At 53.2% G+C, this 20759-nt stretch overlaps 1 protein-coding gene across 1 annotated transcript in view; it reads left to right on the forward strand.

Moving 5' to 3' along the window:
• PHF2 (PHD finger protein 2) overlaps positions 1-20759 on the forward strand; it is a 107262-nt gene that overhangs the window by 49758 nt on the left and 36745 nt on the right. Inside the window, exons 2-4 of the mRNA XM_068162606.1 lie at positions 4938-5023; positions 12438-12552; positions 16064-16224. Coding sequence (XP_068018707.1) covers positions 4938-5023; positions 12438-12552; positions 16064-16224 — 362 coding nt within the window. The remainder of the gene's footprint in view (positions 1-4937; positions 5024-12437; positions 12553-16063; positions 16225-20759) is intronic.

The raw sequence follows: 20759 nt of genomic DNA on the forward strand, positions 1-20759 counted from the left end.
ACTGAGGGGCCCAGAACTGGACACAGGACTCAAGGTGTGGCCTAACCAGTAGAGAGTACAGGGCACAATGACTTCCCTGCTCCTGCTGGCCACGCTATTCCTAATGCAGGCTAGGATGTCATTGGCCTTCTTGGCCACCTGGGCACACTGCTGGCTCATGTTTAGGTGGCTGTCAATCAGCACCCCCAGGTCCCTCTCTGTTTGGGAGCTCTCAGCCACTCTGACCCCAGCCTGTAGCTCTGCATGGGGTTGCCATGGCCAAAGTGCAGCACCTGGCACTTGGACTTGTTGAATGCCATCTTGTTGGACTCTGCCCATCTGTCCAGTCAGTTGAGGTCCCTCTGCAGAGCCCTTCAGTCCTCTAACTGACCAACGTCTGCTCCCAGCTTGGTGTCATCTGCAAATCTGCTGATGACTGACTCGACCCCCTCATCCAGATCATTAATGAAGATGTTAAAGAGGATGGGGCCCAGCACTGATCCCTGGGGGATGCCACTGGTGACTGTCCGCTGAGGGAGCTGGGGCTGTGCAGCCTGGAGAAGAGAAGGCTCCAGGGAGATCTCAGAGCAGCCTCCCAGCACCTGAAGGGGCTCCAGGGGAGCTGGGGAGTGACTCAGCGCTGGCTCCTGCTGAGCCTGGGGGTCACATCCTGGGTTCCATTCACAGGTGCAGATGCTCTGCAGACCAGCCCAAGGCTGGTGCCCCTCCCACAGACAACACCTTGCTGGAGCAGGGCCAGAAGAAGGGCAGCAAAGCTGGTGAAGGGTCTGGAGAAGAGGGCTGGGGAGGAGCAGCTGAGGGAGCTGAGGGTGTTTAGTGTGGAGAAGAGGAGGCTGAGGTGAGACCTCATTGCTCTCTACAGCTCCCTGAGAGGAGGTTGCAGTGAGGTGGAGTTGGGCTCTGCTCCCTAGTATCAGGTGATAGGATGAGAGGCAATGGCCTGAAATTGTGCCTGAGGAGGGTTAGGTTGGAGATTAGGCTAATTTCTTTGCTGCAGGAGTGGTCAGGGATTGGCAGAGGCTGCCCAGGGAGGTGGTGGAGTCCCCATCTCTGCAGGTGTTGCAGAAACCTGTGGCCATGGCACCTGGGGACAGTGTTTAGTGGTGGTGTTGGGCTGACCGTTGGACTGGATGATCTCAGAAAGCTTTTCCAGCAGAAACAATTCCATGATTCTCCAAACCAAATGCACCCAGCAAGAAATCCTTGCTGCTCTTCTGGCAGGAATGTTCTTGAGGGGTTGTCTCTGTCTTTAACCACAGCATTCAGTTTTGTCTGCCTGCCTTTGTGTGGCAGCCCACAGAGAGTTCTGCTGGTGGAAACAACTGGTCATTGGGTACTGCTGCTGGGGAAGGGGCACAGAGGGGGGTTGGCTCACGTGCTGGCTGAGGACAACCTGTGGCATTTCAGTGAGGACATCTCTTGGACACTTTGCCCTTGTGGCTATTCCTGCAAGGAGGCAGCAGCAGCTGCCCACGAGTGACTGCCCAGGGCCGAGCCGTGTGTGCAGCCGGGGCTGGAGCCGGAAGGGTTGGCTGCGGCTTACAGAGGAGGGTTGGAGTTTGAGGTCACTTCTGTTCTAGTGAAATCCTTGGACTTGCTCCCAGAACAATAGCTCCCACCACACTGAGGCCTTCTCCCTGTGCAGTGCCTTCTCCCTGTGCAATGCCTCCTCCCTGTGCAGTCTCTCTGTGCAGTGCTTCCTCCCTGTGCAGTGCTTCCTCCCTGTGCAGTCTCCCTGCGCAGTCTCCCTGTGCAGTGCCTCCTCCCTGTGCAGTCTCCCTGTGCAGTGCCTTCTCCCTGTGCAATGCCTCCTCCCTGTGCAGTCTCTCTGTGCAGTGCTTCCTCCCTGTGCAGTGCTTCCTCCCTGTGCAGTCTCCCATCTGCAGTGCCTCCTCCCTGCGCAGTGCCTCCTCCCTATGCAGTGCCTTCTCATACCTCCCCCTGCAGCAATTGGTGCAGCACCCAAGGGTCTCATCTCCTTAGTTTAGCTAAATACAGACTTTTCAAGCCCTCGTGGAGAGCCTGCTCCATACCTTTATGGAGCTTAACAAGCAGAATGCCGTGGCAGAAGCAGCTGACACAGCCTTAAGGCTAGAGGAATCCTCCCCATTCTCTTAGGCCTGCTCTGATCTGCCAGGGTTTGTTTAAATTCTCTGCTGTTGGACTGCCTGTGCCTGCTGGACTCTGAGGACTCGTTTGTTGGGATGATTTTTCCTGCCTGCAGACTCAACTCTTCAGTTCTCCCTGCTGCCTGCCCAGGGAAGCCCAGTCCTTCTGTGTTTTCTCAAGTGGGTGTTCAGCAGCCCCTGCCCCCAGCAGCCAAACCTGCACCATTCCCAGAGGGTGTGCTGCTTGCCAGCCTGCTTGCAGGCTGAGCTCCCCCACAGGAGAGGCTCTCTGGCTGTGCCTGCAAAGCTGCCCTCACCCTGTGCTCTTTGGTTTGAAGGGAGCTGGGTCTCACAGGCACACTGGCAGCAGCTGCAGCAGGATGAGAATACCCACGAAGGTCTGTGGCAGCAGACGAGACAGTGGTGGTCAAAAGGATTTGCTTCCGTCTCGGAGCTAAGTTTGCCTTTCCCCAGCTCGGCTGCAGACTCAGGGCAGGGTTTGTGGATGCTGTGTTCCAGCAGCAGGAGGATCTGTGGTTTGCACTCGTGGGGTGTGCATGCCTTGGATTCTGGAGTGGTTGCCAGCCCAGCTCAGTGGCCAGGGAGGGTCATGCCCCGAGCGTGCACGTGTCTCTGTGTGTGCTGTGGCCTGCACACACCTGCACCCCCAGCAAAGCCACCCAGGGACTTCAAAGGCTTCCAACAGCCTAGGAGTGGGCTTACAGCACCATGCATTACCCTGCCTCCATCCCTGTACCTTCCTGCCTGCCAGGAGTTCAGGGCCTTGCTGCTCCTAGCCCGTCCCCCTGACCCGAATTTCCCTGCCTGCTCAACTTGGGTCTGGTGTTGGGCACTGTGCTGCTGTCCTAAAGAGCTTCAACACAGTGAGAGTGGTTTGAGAGGTTCTGTGAGATGTCTGGCAGAACTGACACCCAGCCTGGTTCCCTGCCTGGCCAGAGAGGCAAATGTCCTCTCCTCTGCTTCCTGGGGGTCCAAAGCAGCAGCTGGACCCTCAGAATTCAGTGCACTAGGCACTGCCTTGCACTGCCAGCAGGGTGAGGGGCTGAATGCTGCCATGTGCACAGAGCTAGCATTGCCATCACCCCTGCCCCATCCCTTTCTCTTCTGTGGGAGAATAATAACAGGCACCAGGACAGGTTAGAGGCTGCCCTGCTGGAAAGCAGCTCCATGGAGAAAGACCTTGGAGTGCTGGTGGGCAGCAAGTTCTGCATGGGACAGCAATGTGCCCTTGTGGCCAAGAGAGACAATGGGATCCTGGAGTGCAGCAAGAAAAGTGTGGCCAGCAGGGCTGGGGAGGTTCTCCTGTCCCTTTGCTCTGCCTTGCTCAGACCACACCTGGAATACTGTGCACAGTTTGGGGCACCCCAGGTCAAGAGAGACAGAGACCTGCTGGAGAGAGTCCAAGGGAGAGCCAGGAGGATGCTTAGGGGACTTGAGCATCTCCCCTGTGGAGAGAGACTGAGAGCCCTGGGGCTGTTTAGTCTGGAGAGGAGAAGGCTGAGAGGGATCTGATCAATGTCTATCAGTAGCTGAGGGCTGGGGGGCAAGTGGAGGGGGCCAAGCTCTTTTGGGTGGTGCACAGCAATAAGCCAAGGACCAATGGAGACAAACTGGAACAGAGAAGGTTTCAGCTCAACGTGAGGAGAAACTTCTTTGGTGTGAGGGTGCTGGAGGCCTGGAGCAGGCTGCCCAGAGAGGTTGTGGAGTCTCCTTCTCTGGAGACTTTCCAAACCTGCCTGGATGCATTCCTGTGTGCCCTGCCCTGGGTGATGCTGCTCTGGCAGGGGGCTTGGACTGAATGATTCCTGGGGGTCCCTTCCAGCCTCTAATATTCTGTGATAGTGTGACCTGAAGAGCACTGAGAAGGTACTTCAGGCAGTGAAGCAGAGAAGCTCTAGGGCTGCTCTTACTACAGTGTGCCCTCACTCTGTCTGTGCAGATGGTTAAGCTGAAGCTGCTTCTGTTGCTTCCCACGGCTCCTCTTGCCTCGCTGCTCTCTCCTGGAGCTGTGACCTGCAGGCTGTGTCTCACAGCACCCAGCCCAAGCTCTGCACATGTGCCTTGCAGCCTGGGTGCCTTCAGCTGAAGCAGGCAGGAGCAGGAGCCTGTGTGCTTGGTCTCCAGTCTCCTCTGGCTGGCTGCTCAGCACCCTGGCTGCACCCAGCACCTTCTCCTGGGTGCTTCCTGCCCTTGCAGCTTGGTTTTGCTTTTCCCCAGCGCTGTGCTGTGCCAGGGGCCTGCACTGGCAGCACTGTGTCACTGCAGATGTTGTGCCATCCAGCCCCATCTTGCTGGGTGTTCCAAGCAGCTGCCACGGTGCAGCCCATCCTCTTGGCAGACAGCAGTGCTGTGAGCTGTGTGCCTGCCTTTCCCTCTCATCTTCGTGTGCTGTAACAGAGATGGAGCCTATAGAAGGCTTGCCCATGGGTGTACCCTGTCAGGCTTGCTTTTGTGCCTAGCAGCTGTCCATACATGCTTGGTAAGGAAGATGTGTTCTGATAATGAGCTCTACGTGGGATGGTGCCTGGAGAACGCTTGTGTCTCTGGGAAAAAACAACAACTCTTGGGCACTTCCTGCCACATTTTCATGGAGATCCACAGTGAGCTGGTGGTGGCCTTCTGACTGACTGCACGTGGAGAAAGCAGGCTGCAGGAAAGTGCAGCCTGAGTGTCCCAGAGTACAAAGCACCTGAGCTGTGCTTTGCTCTAGGCACAGCCTGCTGGGGCTGGGCTTTGCCATTGCTATTTGCATGCTTGGATGTTTGGAGAGTCTCAGGCTAATGTGGTGTTTGCCTTTATGTATTGCAGCTGTGTGGGGGTTGAAGAAGAAGAGGCACCAGATATTGACATCTACCATTGTCCAAACTGTGAGAAGACCCACGGGAAGTCTACTTGTAAGTACCCTTGGGCAGCTGCTCCCCAGGCACACAGCAGGGCCTCAGCCTGGAAACCAGGGAAGCTTTTGGGTTCATTACAAAAGCACACAGCTACATAAACACCAGAACCTCAACCAGGAGGTGAAAAAAGATGTTGGGAGGAAAAAAAACCCATGGGCTCATAGTATCATAGAATGGTCTGGTCCCTTCCAAAGCTCAGCGGGTGTACAGCCCGCCTCTGAGCGAGAGCCAGCCTGTGCCCCACAGCCTCCCACAGCTGGGGCACTACCAGCAGCCCTCAGGAGTAAGTCTGCAGCTTCTTGAAATTATTTTATGTCCTAGATCGTGCTCAAGGTCTCATTTATGCTCTTGGTTTTGGTGGGTATGGTGGGGACCTGCTCAGTAATGCATTTCTAGTTGATCTGGAGTCATAGAATGGTCTGGGCTGGAAGGATCCTTCAGAGGTCACCCAGTCCAACCCCTCTGCAGTCAGCAGGGACAGCCTCCCCTAGATCAGGTTGCCCAGAGCCCTGTCCAGCCTCACCTGGAAGATCTCCAGGCATGGAGCCTCAACAACCTCCCTGGACAACCTGTTCCAGTGTTCCACCAACCTCCTGGTGCAGAACTTGCTCCTCACATCCATTCTCAATCTGCTCTGCTCTGGTTTGAAGCCATTGCCCCTGCTCCTGTCCCTGCAGGCCTTTGTAAACAGTCTCTCTGCAGCCTTCTTGTAGCTCCCTTCAGGTACTGGGAGGCTGCTATTAGGTTTGCCTGGATCCTTCTCTTCCCCATGCTGAACACCCCCAGCTCCCTCAGCCTCTCCTCACAGCAGAGCTGCTTCAACCCCCTGAGCATTTTTGTGGCCCAAGCTTGTGGAGCTTTGGATGCAGCTCTCTGCCTGACCTTGGTCAGTGTGTGTGAGCTCATACCTGGAGATCTTCTCTCCTCAGGCCCAGCAGTGGAAGTGATGCTTCCTTCCTTGCAGGGAATGAGGCATTGTGGAGGAGGCTCGTAGCACTGAGGGCTAGGAAAATCCTGCCGAGCCTCCAGCAGGCTTTGGAAGCAACGTGGTGTGTTTGCTGTTGGATGAGGAGAGGAAGAAACAGTCTGTTGTGCTTGGCCTGCAGAGGAAGCTGAAGCCATTTCAGTGGCAGTCAACATTGTAGGATGTGCTGGGGGTGCCAATTCTTGCAGTGCTTCCACAGCAAAAAGTTCTTCTGAGTAAAGAGTGTCAGTTGAGCTCAGTGGGAGTTTTGTCTGGGAAAGGGCTGTAGATTGTGGTTGCTTTGGTCAGATTAATTCACAAACTCTTTCTGTTATGTAATGGGGGAGGAGTGGGGAGGGAAAAGAGAGAAGAGGAACCAATTGCTGTGAAAGATGAAGGCTTTACTTGAAAGCCATTGGTGGTAGATAAGCACCAACCATGCAGAGGTTGCCTCTGCTTTGCAACCTTACAGCAACACACAGAGGAAGAGCTCTGTGCTGGTGTCCCAGGGGCTGTTCCTTTTTTTAGTGCAGAATAAGAGGTGCCTGGAAACTTGGCTGCTGTGGTGTTAACATTCTCTGATTTTCAAACCAGGCAATTTTGGTTTTGTTCTGTGCTGTTTTAGAGTTTAGGGGAAAGTTTAAGGAGTTGGGGCTGTTCAGTCTGGAGAAGAGAAGGCTCCAAGGTGACCTAATTGTGGTCTTCCAGTATGTGAAGGGGGCCTACAGGAAGGCTGGGGAAGGACTTCTCAGGATCTCAGGTAGTGATAGGACTAGGGGGAATGGAATGAAGCTGGAGGTGGGGAGATTCAGGCTGGAGGTGAGGAGGAGGTTCTTCACCATGAGAGTGGTGAAGCCCTGCAATGGGTTGTCCAGGGAGGTGGTCGAGGCCCCGTCCCTGGAGGTGTTTAAGCCCAGGCTGGATGAGGCTCTGGCCAGGCTGATCTAGTGTGGGGTGTCCCTGCCCATGGCAGGGGGGTTGGAACTAGATGATCCTTGTGGTCCCTTTGGGTTTTTTCACTTTGCTTTGAATTCTGAAAGGCACAGGTCCTGTGAGCAGCAGCTGTGGGAACTGGGGGTGTTCAGGCTGGAGAAGAGGAGGCTGAGGGAGACCTCCTTGCTCTCTCCAGCTCCCTGAAGGGAGGTTGCAGTGAGAAGGGGACAGCCTCTGCTCCTTGGTGACAAGGGACAGGAGGAGAGGCAATGGTTCCAAGCTGCCCCAGGAGAGGTTCAGGCTGGATGCTAGGAAATATTTCTGCCCTGGAAGGGCTCTCAAACCTTGGAATGTTCTGCCCAGGGCAGTGCTGGAGACATCATCCCTGGGGGTGTTCAGGCGGTGTGGAGCTGGTGCTTAGGGACATGGTTGAGTGCTGAGCCTGCAGTGATGGCTCACAGGTTGGACTGGGTGAGCTTGGAGGTCTCTTCCAACCAAAGATATTCTATGATTCTGTGATTCTGTATCGACTTCTGTGAGGGGAAAAAATCAGAAGTAGCAAAATTCTGCCATCAGGAATTAAACTCCAGTGCTCTAAAATCTGTGTTGCATGATGTTAGAACTCAAGAAATGGCAGTTCTGCTGAGGAGGTTACAAGTTTAGTACATCACTGAGAATGAGGAGAGTTAGAAGTTCTGCATGGGACAGCAATGTGCCCTGGTGGCCAAGAAGGCCAATGGGATCCTGGGGTGCATTCAGAAGAGTGTGGCCAGCAGATCCAGGGAGGTTCTCCTCCCCCTCTACTCTGCCTTAGTGAGGCCCCATCTGGAATATTGCTTCCAGTTCTGGGCTCCCCAGTTCAAGGGGGACAGGGATCTGCTGGAGAGAGTCCAAGGGAGGGCTGCAAGGATGATGAAGGGACTGAGAGCCCTGGGGCTGTTTGGTCTGGAGAGGAGAAGGCTGAGAGGGGATCTGATCAATGTCTATCAATAGCTGAGGGCTGGGGGTCAGGGAGGAAGGGACAGGGACAGCCTCTGCTCACTGTGCCCTGGGATAGGACAAGGGGCAAGGGATGGAAACTACATCACAGCAGGTTCCACCTCAACATGAGGAAGAACTTCTTGACTGTGAGGGTCCCAGAGCCCTGGAGCAGGCTGCCCAGAGAGGTTGTGGAGTCTCCTTCTGTGGAGCCTTTTCATCCCTGTCTGGATGTGTTCCTGTGTGACCTGTGCTGGATTCTGTGATCCTGCTCTGGCAGGGGGCTGGACTGGAAGCTCTCCAGAGGTCCCTTCCTACCCCTATCATCCTCTGATCTGTGATCCTATGAGAGTTGAATTGACCACAGTCTTCGGAGGTTTTTTGCTACCCAGTTCTTTTTACCCAGATAAAAGCCCAGCTTGGCAGTAGATGCCTTGGTGTGCAGCACAGCAGGAAGTGCTGCTGGAGCGCTGGCACTGGCTATGCTCGTGTCAGCCTAAGAGGTTGTTGGTGTGGTAGGAATCCAGAATGTTCTCTCCTTCTGCAGCACAGCAGCATAACTTCCTTGGTGCCTTCAGATGCATTGCAGGATGTACCAAACCAACCATCAGGGGAGAGGAGTGCAGTGCTTTCAGGGGCATTTAAGCACGAGCTCTTGCCAACCTTACCTTGAGGTTTGGTGCTGTGTGAGACTACAGGTGCCCAGGCTGCATGGCCTCTTCCCCATTCCCTTGTAGAATGGTGGATCTTCTTGAAAACTGAGCCTGTTGCCCTGTAGCCCCTCCTTGCAGAATGCAGTATTCCAGGGAAGTTAGGAGATTGCTGAGATGAAGGCAGGAACCCCCTTGCTTAGTGCATTCATTCCGTCCTGCTGCAGGGCACTGGGCTCCCCCAGCGCTGCTCTGAGGCCCTCCCTTTCCTTTCTCTGCTAACTGGTTGCAGTAGCTGTTTGAGCTGGTTATTGAGCACTAGCAGTTTGGTGATAAAGGAGTAGGAGCTCTTTCAGGGCCAGGAGTTCCCTGGTAGGATTTAGAATCATAGAATCCCAGAATGCTCTGGGTTGGAAGGCACCTCCAAAGCTCATCCAGTCCATCCCTCTGCACTCAGCAGGGACATCCTCCACTGGATCAGGTTGCCCAGAGCCCTGTCCAGCCTCACCTTCAATATCTCCAGGCATGGGGCTTCAACCACTTCCCTGGGCAACCTGTGCCAGTGTTCCACCACCCTCCTGGTGCAGAACTTGTTCCTCACATCCAATCTCAATCTGTTCTGCTCTAGTTTGAATCCATTGCCCCTGCTCCTGTCCCTGCAGGCCTTTGCAAACAGTCTCTCTGCTGCCTTCTTGCAGTCCCCTTCAGGTACTGGCAGGCTGCTATTAGCTTTGCCTGGATCCTTCTCTTCTCCAGGCTGAACACCCCCAGCTCCCTCAGCCTCTCCTCACAGCAGAGCTGCTCCAACCCCCTCATCATTTCCATGGCCTCCTCTGGACCTGCTCCATCGGGTCCAGGTCCTTCCTGTGTTGAGGGCTCCAGACCTGCCCTCAGCACTCCAGGTGAGGTCTCAGCAGGGTAGAGCAAAGTGGCAGAATCACCTCTCTGGCTCTGCTGGCAATGCTGCAGATTAGCAAAGATTGCAAGCTTAGCAGAGGGGAACACAGCCACCAATTGTGTGTTATGCAACTCCTCTGGATTTACAGACCTAGGTGGATTTCTGGCATGCACATTCCCCGCTCTATGCTTTCCAGATGGCAAATGCAGAAACCATTTTCCTCCTCTTACAGTTTCCCCCTTCACTAGTGTGGCTTAGTGGCTACTATTTCAGAAGATTGCTTCCTGTCACACAGCATTTTATGCCAGTTCTGCTTAATGAAATTTGTAGGGACTCCTGTTTGGGAGAAATTGTCCACATTCATCCAAAGCCTTCTGACATCACTGCAGTGAAATGGAAGTGCTTTGTTTGGGCAGCCTTGGCTCATTTTCATAATGCAATCTGAAATGCTGGGGGTTGGTTTGCTGCCTCCTTTGCAGCACTGGAAATCAGACCAAATTCCTTGGCATAGGTAAGGATAAAGAGCCAAAGTGAGGCTGAAACTATTACAACCAAGTAGTTACAACATAAATATAAATCAGCATGGAACAGGGGCTTCTATGAGTTCCTTCTTCATAAAGGCATCTGAAACATAGCCCTGACATCTAAAGTGATTCATTCTGAGGAACAGTTTCCATACAAATGGAGTGTGTGCCCTGCTTCCTCTGGAGGGCTTTCTGCCTGTTCCAAAGGGCAGCTCTGCAGCCCAAAGTTCTGCAGAAAGCCAAATCTGGAATCACTAAAAAAGAGGCCAAAGCAATTTGCTGCATGTGTTACTGGGCCTGCAGCCCTGACTGTGCTCCTCGTGGGGAAGATTGAGCACAAAGAGAACAACTGAGAGTGGATTTGGTGCAGTACAGTGAAGTGCAGCAGCCAGCTTGATGCCATCCGGGAGGTGGCACCACCTGGGCAGCGATGTGGTGGTGGTGGAGGCATCTTTGTTGCCTCTGCATGAGAGGAGGATGGTGTCAGAGGTGAATGATGTCAGAAGTGGGTGATGTCAGAAGAGGATCATGTCAGAGGAGGATGATGCCAGAGGGAGATGATGCAAGAGTGGATGATGTCAGTTCAGATACTCAAGGTGAGGCTGGACAGGGCTCTGGGTGACCTGATGTAGTTGAGGATGTCCCTGCTGGCTGCAGAAGGGTTGGACTGGATGAGCTTTGGAGGTCCCTTCCAACCCAAACCGTTCTAGGATTCTATGATCCACCTCTGCCATATTCCCTGGCACTCAGTGCTGAGGGAATTAGCTCCCCAGTGCTTTTTGAGTAGTTGCAGTGAGTTTCCTAACTCAGCACTGCTTTGGTGCTGTTCTTCCCAGCACTCCCTGCTGTCTGCTGGGCAATAAAAGAACATGCTAACATGATAAGCTCTTTAATTTTCACTCTGCCAAGTGCCACCTGTTTCAGTGGGACTTGTGTGAGGAGTCCCAGTGTTGCTTCAGATCTGCTGAGAGGGGAGGAGGCAGTCCTTGGAAAGGGAAAGAGAGGAGGAAGGTTTGGCATTAATGTAGGGCTTGTTTCCTTTGTTACCAGAAGCATTGAATTAATACACTAAGCCTGAGAGTCATTAAGATAAAGAACTAGCAGCTTTAATGAATATATCCAGCTAGGCTGGAGAGCTGCATGGAACTAATAAAACCAGCATGCTTTGTGCAAAACCTGGGCTGGATTCACTGGGAGATAACTTGAGTTATTCCAGGGCTGGAGATGGGAAAACAAAGTTAGGTTTTTCTGAACCTCATGTCTTTATAGCCAGGGCCTCCAGCTTGCTTCCTTCCTTGTGAAGAGTGATGTGGAGCTGTGTGAAGACTGATGTGAATCTGTATGAAGAATGATGTGGATCTGTGTGTGTGTGCATGGGCAAAGAAAGAGGCAAGAGTGCTGTCTGTATGTGGAGGAATCTGGTACCTTCCCTAGCTGCTTTCAACAGCAGGAAGAGCATAAGAGATCTTGATCTGGGGGTGAAATGCTGAGTTTCATGACATGAAATAAAGCTGAAAAGTAAAAGTAAGTTGTAGCATATTAAACTTCCACTAAGAGAGGCTTGAAAAGAGACAAATCTGCACTTGGGACAGAAAACAGTTTTACTTCCCAAAGGAGCGTGTCCAGACAACCTGTGGAGGTAGGAAGAGCTGGGGGAGATTGTGCTGACTAAGAGAAAAAGCTGGACCAGTTTTTCCTGCTCTGTGCTGCCTGCTGTCAGGCAAGGCAGAGCCACACTGGCGTTTGCCTTCCTTAGCTGTGCTCATGCCACCTGCCCCTTTCTCCACGCCGAGCTTGCCAATGCGTCTGCCACCCGTGGGGAGGACAGTTGAGGGGCTTTCAGTCTGCTGTCATCAACAGAAGGCCTGAGACTGTCTTGCCTTTCAAAACCTAGGAGGAGAGTTCTGCAAACTGCATTTGTGGTGCCCTTGGATCTCTCTTTCTTCCCCCACCCCCTGCCACCTTCCTTTTATGTGCCCCCCGTGTGCAGGGCCTAATTCACAATGGGTGTGAAGCCTGCCGCTGCTGGCCAGCCCTTCAGACTAAGGTAATTTGTAGCAGATATCTTCATAAAGGTCTGTGCTGCATATTGAGAAGAGTGGGTGCAGACAAGTGGCTGTGTCAGAGCTTGGTGCTCAGGACTGGGCGTGTAGTGTGGCAAGCACGGAGTGTCCAGAGCCTGTGCTTGCACTGAGCCTGCAGTAGCTCTGCAGCTCTGTAATTATCCGTCTGCTTGCCCTTATGTTCTGAGCCCAGCACTGCTGGGTGCGTAATGGATCTCCAGGCTGCTCTCTGCCTGTCTGGCAGCGAGCTGGGAGCGCTGCTAAGCTTTTCAGTGCAGCTGAGCAGGGGTTCCCTCTTCTCTGCTGGCCTCACAAGCCAGGTGAAGGTTTGTCCTTGCCCCAGGCATTGCAACGATCCTCTCCAGTCCTGACTGCGGTGCTGTCCCTTCCTTCTCTTGCAGTGAAAAAGAAACGGAACTGGCACAAGCAGGACACCGGGCAGAGCACGGAGGTCAAACCCGTGCAGAACGGGAGCCAAGTCTTCATCAAGGAGCTGCGGAGCCGCACCTTCCCCAGGTAGGTGGCGCAGCCTGGGCAGGGCTGGAGGGGCAGCAGGGGCACGGCCAGCATCCTGCACAGCAGGGGCTGAGCGCCGCAGCCGAGTGCTGAGCCTGAAGGCAGCGCTGCTTTACTACAGGTGTCCCAGGCCCTTCCCTGCCTTACCTTTGTGCAGCCACATTCAGATCTCCCCTGGCCCGAGCCCGGTTCCTGTGCCTGCATGAGAAACTAACCAATTTATTGCAGAGAATTATCCTGCTCTCAACACCACTGCTGGTGCTGCTGGAGGCTGTCTCCATCTTGAAAAGAAGAACAATGACATCCTCAGTTGCTGCAGTGACAAAGGCTCTCTTATTTGTGGTAATGAATAGCACTAATTGTTAGGTGACATGTTCCACACTTTATTAGGCTGTTTCACAGCCATTTGTAAGAGTGATGATTTTCTTCTGGTTCTTTAGTGTAGGCCTTGGCCAAATAAATCCTTAATTATTAATGGCCAATTATTTTAGAGGAATCTTTGGAGGCTGGTGAAGTGTACTTGGGAAACACAAAACTTCCTTTTTGAGGAGAATTTAATTTCACATTTAATTTTGGATACTAACCAGCCTTGGACAGATTAAAGTTTGTGAGAAGGAAGCCCAAAAGAGTGCCTGCATGGGGCAGTCTTAGACTGGTGAAGGAAAAGACTGCAAACACCCCTGCAGAGTGCTTGCAGTGCTTACAGATGTGTTTCACTCAGCTCATAGTTTTACTTGCTGGGCCATTTATATTTGGGCCTGCTAGGGTTTTGTCATAGCTCTTTTGGGGTTTTTTTTTGGGGGGTTATTGGTTTGGTTTGGCTTGTGTGGCTTTTTTACTCTGTTCCTACAGAGCAATGTGCCAGCTTGCAAACCTAATAGTATAAAGAATCATGGAGTCACAGAAACATAGAGTCATGGAATGATAGAATGGTCTGAGTTGGAAGGGACATCCAAAGGTCACCCAGCCCAACATCCCTGCAGCCAGCAGGGACATCCTCCACTAGATCAGGTTGCGCAGAGCCCTGTCCAGCCTCACCTTCAATATCTCCAGGCATGGGGCCTCAGCTACCTCCCTGGGCAACCTGTTCCAGTGTTCCACCACCCTCATAGTAAGGAAATTGCCCCTAACATCCGACCTAAATCTGCTCTGCTCTGGTTTGAAGCCATTGCCCCTGGTCCTGTCCCTGCAGGCCTTTGCAAACAGTCTCCCTGAAGCCTTCTTCAGGCACCGGTAAGAAGGTGGAAGCCCCATGGAGAATGATTTCAGTCACTTTGGGTGGCCTCTGAGATTGGACTCAGACATGCAGCATCTCTGAGTCACTCCCAAATTGTAAAGCCAGATGTGGACTCCCATTTTATGTGTTTGCTTCTCACATAAATGTGCACAGAAGAAAATCCTGCTGCCCAGTTGAGGTTTCTGAGAAAGCCAAAATGAGTGCCTGCAAGATTCAGGGCTCTGCCATCTGCACTCACAGCATTAGTAGAGAAAGCCTTCTTGGGACACTTTCTCCTCAGAAGAAAATGAATTACATCTGCAGGTGTTCATCAAACCAAACCCAGCACTCCTCAGGCAGGAGGTGATGAACAGAGAAGGAGCTCTCAGCTCAGGGACAGAGCTGTGACTGCTGCTTCACAGCACACTGCAGCAAGCTGTAACCTGTGGTCAGCCCCGTGGTGAGGCCTGTAGCAAAAGAAGCAGTGAAGAGTGCAGAAAGCAGAATTCCTGACATTCCCCTGATGGGTGTTTAATGCTAAAACAGCTTCAGAGGAGTAGTAGTGATGATAATAATAACTCAATGGATGGTTGATGTGTTTCAGTGTGGGTGCCAGGCTCTCCGTTTTGGCACGGTTGTTACTAGGAGCTCTGGCACTGCTCTCTCTTTAGGGCTGAGTGTAAGTTTCTGTGGCACATGCAGGGTCAGATCCCTCTTGAACAAGTACAGGAGACATCTGTGGGCACTGCAAAGTAAGTGCACAGCTTCAGTGCACAGTCCTGGTTGCCTTCTTGCTCCCTAAAATCTCCAGCCTCGTTCTTTGCACATTGCTGGCCACCGGTGCTCACACAAATAGGGAACTCCCCTTTTAATTAATTACTAGTTAAATGATTAATTAGTAACTTTTTTTAATCTCCTGAGCAGCCTTTGCCAGTTCAGTGTGGCTGAAGTGATCCAGAAATAAGCTCAGTTTCTACAGCTTGTCCCTCTTTGCATTCAGCCACCTCGTTCTCTCGAACACAGCACTCCCCTGGGGTGGCCTGAGCAGGCCCAGGATGAGGGCTTCCCCTCTGTGTGGTGGGGTTGAAGGAGAAACCCCCACAGCCATGAGTGTGGAAGGACTCCCACAGGCTAGGGGAGTTGGGGGCTCAGCATGGGTTAGGTTCCATGGGGTGGGGAAGGCAGTGATGCCCAAGCGTGCAGCCACCTTGGCATCACTCATGGCCTTGTCTCCTCCCCAACCAGATTTTGGTGCCCTACAAAGATGTGAGCTGTAGTTCAGAGCTGCTGCAGGAGAGGGCACTCATGTACTAGCCTTGTGTGCCCGGGGAGGGAGTGCTTTTTGGGGCCAACACGATTTCACTCTTCTCCCGGCAGCTGTGGTCCTGGCTTGCTGGATGGTTTGTGGAGCCCAGATGACAAACAGCACACAGCAGCAGGGCAATTTGGGGGCCGATGGTCCTTCGTGTACACTCCCCTTGCACTCCAGATTCAAAGTGGTTTACTCTTGGAAAGATCTAGAAATTAGACCTGAGTTTCCCCTGAGAGCTGTCACTGAAAGTAGCTGGTCCAGAGATGCAGCTTCCCTTCCCCTAGGCCCTTTGAAACCTCCCCAGCAACTTGGCAATGTGCAGAATGTTTCCTGAGCAATTTATTTGAGGTTCTGTTTCAATCTTGCCTTCTTTAGAATGGAACATCTAGCACTCATTGCTTTAATATTTATCACTGGTAGCTGGACACACCCCTGTAGCTGAGGAAAACAGTTCATAGATTCACAGAATGGGTTGGGTTGGAAGGGACCCTAAAGATCATCCAGTTCCAGCCCCTTGCCATGGGCAGGGACACCTCCCACCAGCCCAGGCTGCTCAAGGCCTCATCCAGCCTGGTCTTCAACACTTCCAGGGATGAAGTGTCCACAACCTGTTCCAGTGTCCCCCCACCCTAACTCTAAAGAATTTCTTCCTCCTCTCCAGTCTCAGTCTCCCCTCAACCAGCTCGAAGCCGTTGTCCCTCGTCCTGGCACTCCCAGCCCTCCCAGTCCCCTCCTGGCTTTCACCAGAAGCTGTTTTTCACCAAAAGCTTTTATTTTAGAAGTTTCCAGCAGTTGGTGCACGAGGCTCAAGCAGATAGATTCTGGATGATTTATTGTGTCCTTTGCAATCATTGGCTTTTACCTTATGCACCTAATTTGCATGTATTTGCCTCTTCCTAGCTTCCCCCTGGCTCCCAGCGCTGCAGTGCAGCCAGGCTGTGCCCAGAAGGCCCTGGCTATGGAATCTCTCTTTGCTTTTGCAGTGCTGAAGATATCGTTGTGAAGGTGCCAGGCAGCCAGCTAACAACAGAGTATTTGGAAGAGAATGGCTTTGCAGAGCCCATCCTGGTCCCCAAGAAGGATGGCCTGGGTTTGGCTGTCCCTGCCCCCACCTTCTACGTCAGTGACGTCGAAAACTACGTTGGTGAGTACCTGGCAAGCAGGTGGCTTGGTGCTGCTGGGAGCTCAGCTGCTTCAGGAAAACACTAGAAATAGAATCTGTATTAGAATAGAGTAGAGTAGAGTAGAGTAGAATAGAGTAGAATAGAATAGAATAGAACAGAACAGAACAGAACAGAACAGTAGAACAGAATCACAGTATCACCAAGTTTGGAAGAGGCCTCAAAGATCATCAAGTCCAACCTGTCACCACAGACCTCATGACTAGACCATGGCACCAAGTGCCACATCCAATCCCCTCTTGAACACCTCCAGGGATGGTGACTCCACCACCTCCCTGGGCAGCCCATCCCAATGGCTAACAACTCTCTCAGTGAAGAACTTTCTCCTCACCTCCAGCCTAAACTTCTCCTGGTGCAGTTTGAGACTGTGTCCTCTTGTTCTGGTGCTGCTTGCCTGGGAGAAGAGACCAACTCCCACCTGGCTACAACCTCCCTTCAGGTAGTTGTGGACAGCAATAAGGTCTCCCCTGAGCCTCCTCTTCTCCAGGCTAAGCAATCCCAGCTCCCTCAGCCTCTCCTCACAGGGCTGTGCTCAAGGCCTCTCCCCAGCCTCACTGCCCTTCTCTGGACACCTTCAAGTGTCTCAATGTCCTTCTTAAGCTGAGGGGCCCAGAACTGGACACAGGATTCAAGGTGTGGCCTAACCAATGCAGAGTACAGGGGCACAATGACTTCCCTGCTCCTGCTGGCCAAACTATTATTGATGCAGGCCAGGATGCCCTTGGCCTTCTTGGCCACCTGGACACACTGCTGGCTTATGCTTAGGAGGCTATCAATCAGTTGAGGCAATCCCAGGCACTGCTATAGACTGGTCAGGGACTGGCTTGAGAGCAGCCCTGAAGAAAAGGCTTTGGGGTTGCCGGTGGAGGAGAAGCTCAACAGGAGCCAGCAGTGAGCACTTGCAGCCCAGAAAGCCAAGCAGAGCCTGGGCTGCAGCAAGAGAAGTGTGGCCAGCAGGGCCAGGGAGGGGATTCTGCCCCTCTGCTCCACACTGCTGAGACCACAGCTGGAGCTCTGGGGCCAGTTCTGGAGCCTCTGTGCCAGGAAGGATCTGGAGGTGCTGGAAGGTGTCCAGAGAAGGGCCATGAGGATGAGCAGAGGGCTGGAGCTGCTCTGCTGTGAGGACAGACTGAGGGAGTTGGGGTTGTGCAGTCTGGAGAAGGCTCTGAGGGGACCTTACTGAGGTGTTCCAGTATCTGAAGAGGGCTACAAGACAGCTGGGGAAAGACTTTTTAGGGTGTGAGGTAGTGATAGGACTGGGGGGGAATGGATCCAAGCTAGAGAAGGGGAGATTTAGATTAGACCTTAGGAAGAAGTTGTTGCCCATGAGGGTGGTGAGAGATTGGCACAGGTTGCCCAGGGAGGTGATGGAAGCCTCCTGCCTGGAGGTGTTTGCAGCCAGGCTGGATGTGGCTGTGAGCAACCTGCTGTAGTGTGAGGTGTCCCTGCCCATGGCAAGGGGGGTGGAACTGAATGGTCCCTGAGGTCCCTTGCAGCCCTGACAATTCTGTGACTCTGTGATTCCAGTCTGAACTTCAAGCCCCACAACACTTTGCTCCAGCCAGCACTTCGATGTTTGAAGCTGGCATAACTGCAGCCTGGTCTGGATAGCAGCAGCAGCTTCAACTCTACCCAGGGCAAAAGGTTAAAATCTCTTTTAAAATGTTGTCTCCATCTTGAGCAACCCTGATTGTGAGATTTGTTCTCTAGTGGTGGCTTGTATTTAGCAATCAATTCCCTCTTGTTTCTTGTCTCAACCTGACAGTGAGCCTGGGCCAGGCTGTGTTGTGCTCCACAGCCCTGCATGAGAAGAAACAGCCATAGCAGTACTAAGAAAGAGCTTCTTCAGGCCAGCTTTTGATTGATGACTGCCATCTTGCTTTGCATTGAAAGCATTTGGCTTTTACTGAGGGAATTACCAGAGTGCCTCTCTGAAAGGCAGCCCATTTTCAATACTGGTGTCAGGGAGAGCCGTTGCCAGTGCTGCTGGTCCTTTGGATTCCTTTTGGCATCCTCCTCTCTGCACCCTGAGCAGGGTATTGTACTGCATCTTCTCCAAGTCATCTTTGCAAGACACACCCTGGCCAGGAGCCATGGGAGTGCTCTGAAGTCACTGATCTTGTCCCTGCACCCTTCCTCCCTCAGCATGTGTCTTGCCTCTTGTCCCCTCTTGCTCTGTCCCTCCTCTTTGTCTGTCCAACTCTCCCTCTCTCCAAGGCATTCTCCTTTTGTCCTTTCGCAGCCACAACTGCAGCTCCAGCTCATGGCTGTGTTTGGTGGTCCCTTCATCCCCTTACCACCTTCTCCTGCTCTCTCCTAACCAGGCCCTGGAGCTGTGCCCCAAACTGGAGGAGGGTTCTGCCACCAGCCACTGCTGCTCTGGACTGCATCTATTGCTTTTGCAGTGGTTGTGTGCAGCGAGACAATGATGGGAAAAGGACAATTTCAGGGCCCTGCTTTTATTCTTCTCTCTGTCCCACTGCTTCTACAGGAAACATATTGTCCTTCCCCATCTGCTACACTCAGCAGATTTTCTTGTGTGACCTGGGTGCCCCTTCTGCATCTGCTGGCTTTCTCCCAGCCTCTAGCTGAAGTAATCCACCTCACAGAGCTGTTAGTGAAAAGCTGGAGGGGAGAATGTGGGTGGCTTAACGGGAAGCTGGCACCAGGTCTGCAATTGAAGAACACAAACACTGCAGCCTAACCTCCAGGGCTTTGCTTTGCTTGAGTAGGACTGATTGATTGAGCAGGGAGGGAAGGGGGCCTCAAAGATCACCTAGCTCCAACTCCCCTGCTATGGGCAGAGACACCTTCCACTAGAGCAGGTTGCTCAAGGCCTTGAACACCTCCAGGCAGGAGGCAGCCACAGCCTCCCTGGGCAACCTGTGCCAGAGTCTCCCCACCCTCACTCTAAAGAATTTCTTCCTCATCTCCAATCTCAATCTCCCCTCTCCCAGCTCAAAGCCATTGGTCCTCATCCTGTCAGTCCCAGCCCTTGTCCAAAGTCCCTCCCCAGCTCTCCTGGAGCCCCTTCAGGTACTGGAAGGCTGCTCTAAAGTCTCCCTGGAGCCTTCTCTTCTCTTCTCTTGCATTGGACCTAGAATCTTTCAGAAACAACCTAAAGTAAGCAGCAGAGAAAACACCATGAACAAGACTGGCAAATACCCCAGCACAGTTCTGGCATGTCATGACAAAGAGATTGTTTTGTTCCCCCTCCTAATGTGAAAAAAAAAGCCATGAATGAAATGCTGGCAGAGGAGAAGTGCAGCCAGTGAGCAGTGAGGGACAGAAGGACTGGAGAGATACTCTTGCAGAAAAGACAATGGAATGTGCTTGGCAAAGGGCACTCTTCACAAGGCTCTGACTTGCTCCATGGGTGCTCTGGCTTCCCAGTGCCAAAATTCCACCAACTGACTGATCCTGGTGGCATTAACAGTGGAGATTTGTATCCAGCAAGGTCTGTCAGAGGAAGTGTGGTAGTACTACAGACCTGGGGAAAGCTGCAACTTGGAGAGGGACCTGGGGGCTGCTGGAGGGTAGGGAAGCTTCACAGCAGGGTCTGGACAGATGTGCCCCATGGGCCAAGGCTCACTGGATGGAGTTCAACAAGGCCAAGGGCCAGGTCCTGCACCTGGGTCACAACCACCCCATGGGGAGCTACAGGCTTGGGGATGTGTGGTTGGAAAGCTGCAACTCAGAAAGGGACCTGGGGATGCTGGTTGGCAGTCACTGACCACAGCAGTGCCCAGGGGCCCAAGAAAGCCAATGGCAGCCTGGCTGGGGTCAGAAGCAGGGTGGGCAGCAGGGACAGGAGGTGACCATCCCTCTGTGCTCAGCACTGGGGAGGCCACACCTCGAGTGCTGTGCTCAGCTCTGGGCCCTCACTGCAGGAAGGACATTGAGGGGCTGGAGCCTGTCCAGAGCAGGGCAGCCAGGCTGGAGAAGGGCCTGGAGCCCCTGGGCTAGAGGAGGGCTGAGGGAGCTGGGGGTGTTCAGGCTGGAGAAGAGGAGGCTGAGTGAGACCTCCTTGCTCTCTCCAGCTCCCTGAAGGGAGGTTGGGGTGGGGAGGGGACAGCCTCTGCTCCTTGGTGGCAAGGGACAGGAGCAGAGGCAATGGTTCCAAGCTGCCCCAGGGGAGGTTCAGGCTGGGTGCTAGGAAATATTTCTGCCATGGACGGGCTCTCAAGGAAGGTACCTCCAAAGACCATGCAGTCCAACCCCCCTGCCAGAGCAGGATCACCCAGGGCAGTCTGCACAGGAGTGCAGCCAGGTGGGGTTGGAAAGGCTCCAGGGCAGGAGACTCCACAACCTCTCTGGGCAGCCTGCTCCAGGCCTCCAGCACCTTCACACCAAAGAAGTTTCTCCTCGTGCTGAGCTGAAACCTTCTCTGTTCAAGCTTGTGCCTGATGTTCCTTGTCTTGCTACTGGGCACTACTGAAAAGCTCTTGGCCCTCTCCACTTGACCCCCAGCCCTCAGCTATTGATAGACATTGATCAG

The sequence above is a fragment of the Melanerpes formicivorus genome, unplaced genomic scaffold (assembly GCF_026170545.1).
Source record: "Melanerpes formicivorus ecotype bairdi unplaced genomic scaffold, bMelFor1.0.p_v2 SCAF_66, whole genome shotgun sequence".
NCBI lineage: Eukaryota > Metazoa > Chordata > Aves > Piciformes > Picidae > Melanerpes > Melanerpes formicivorus.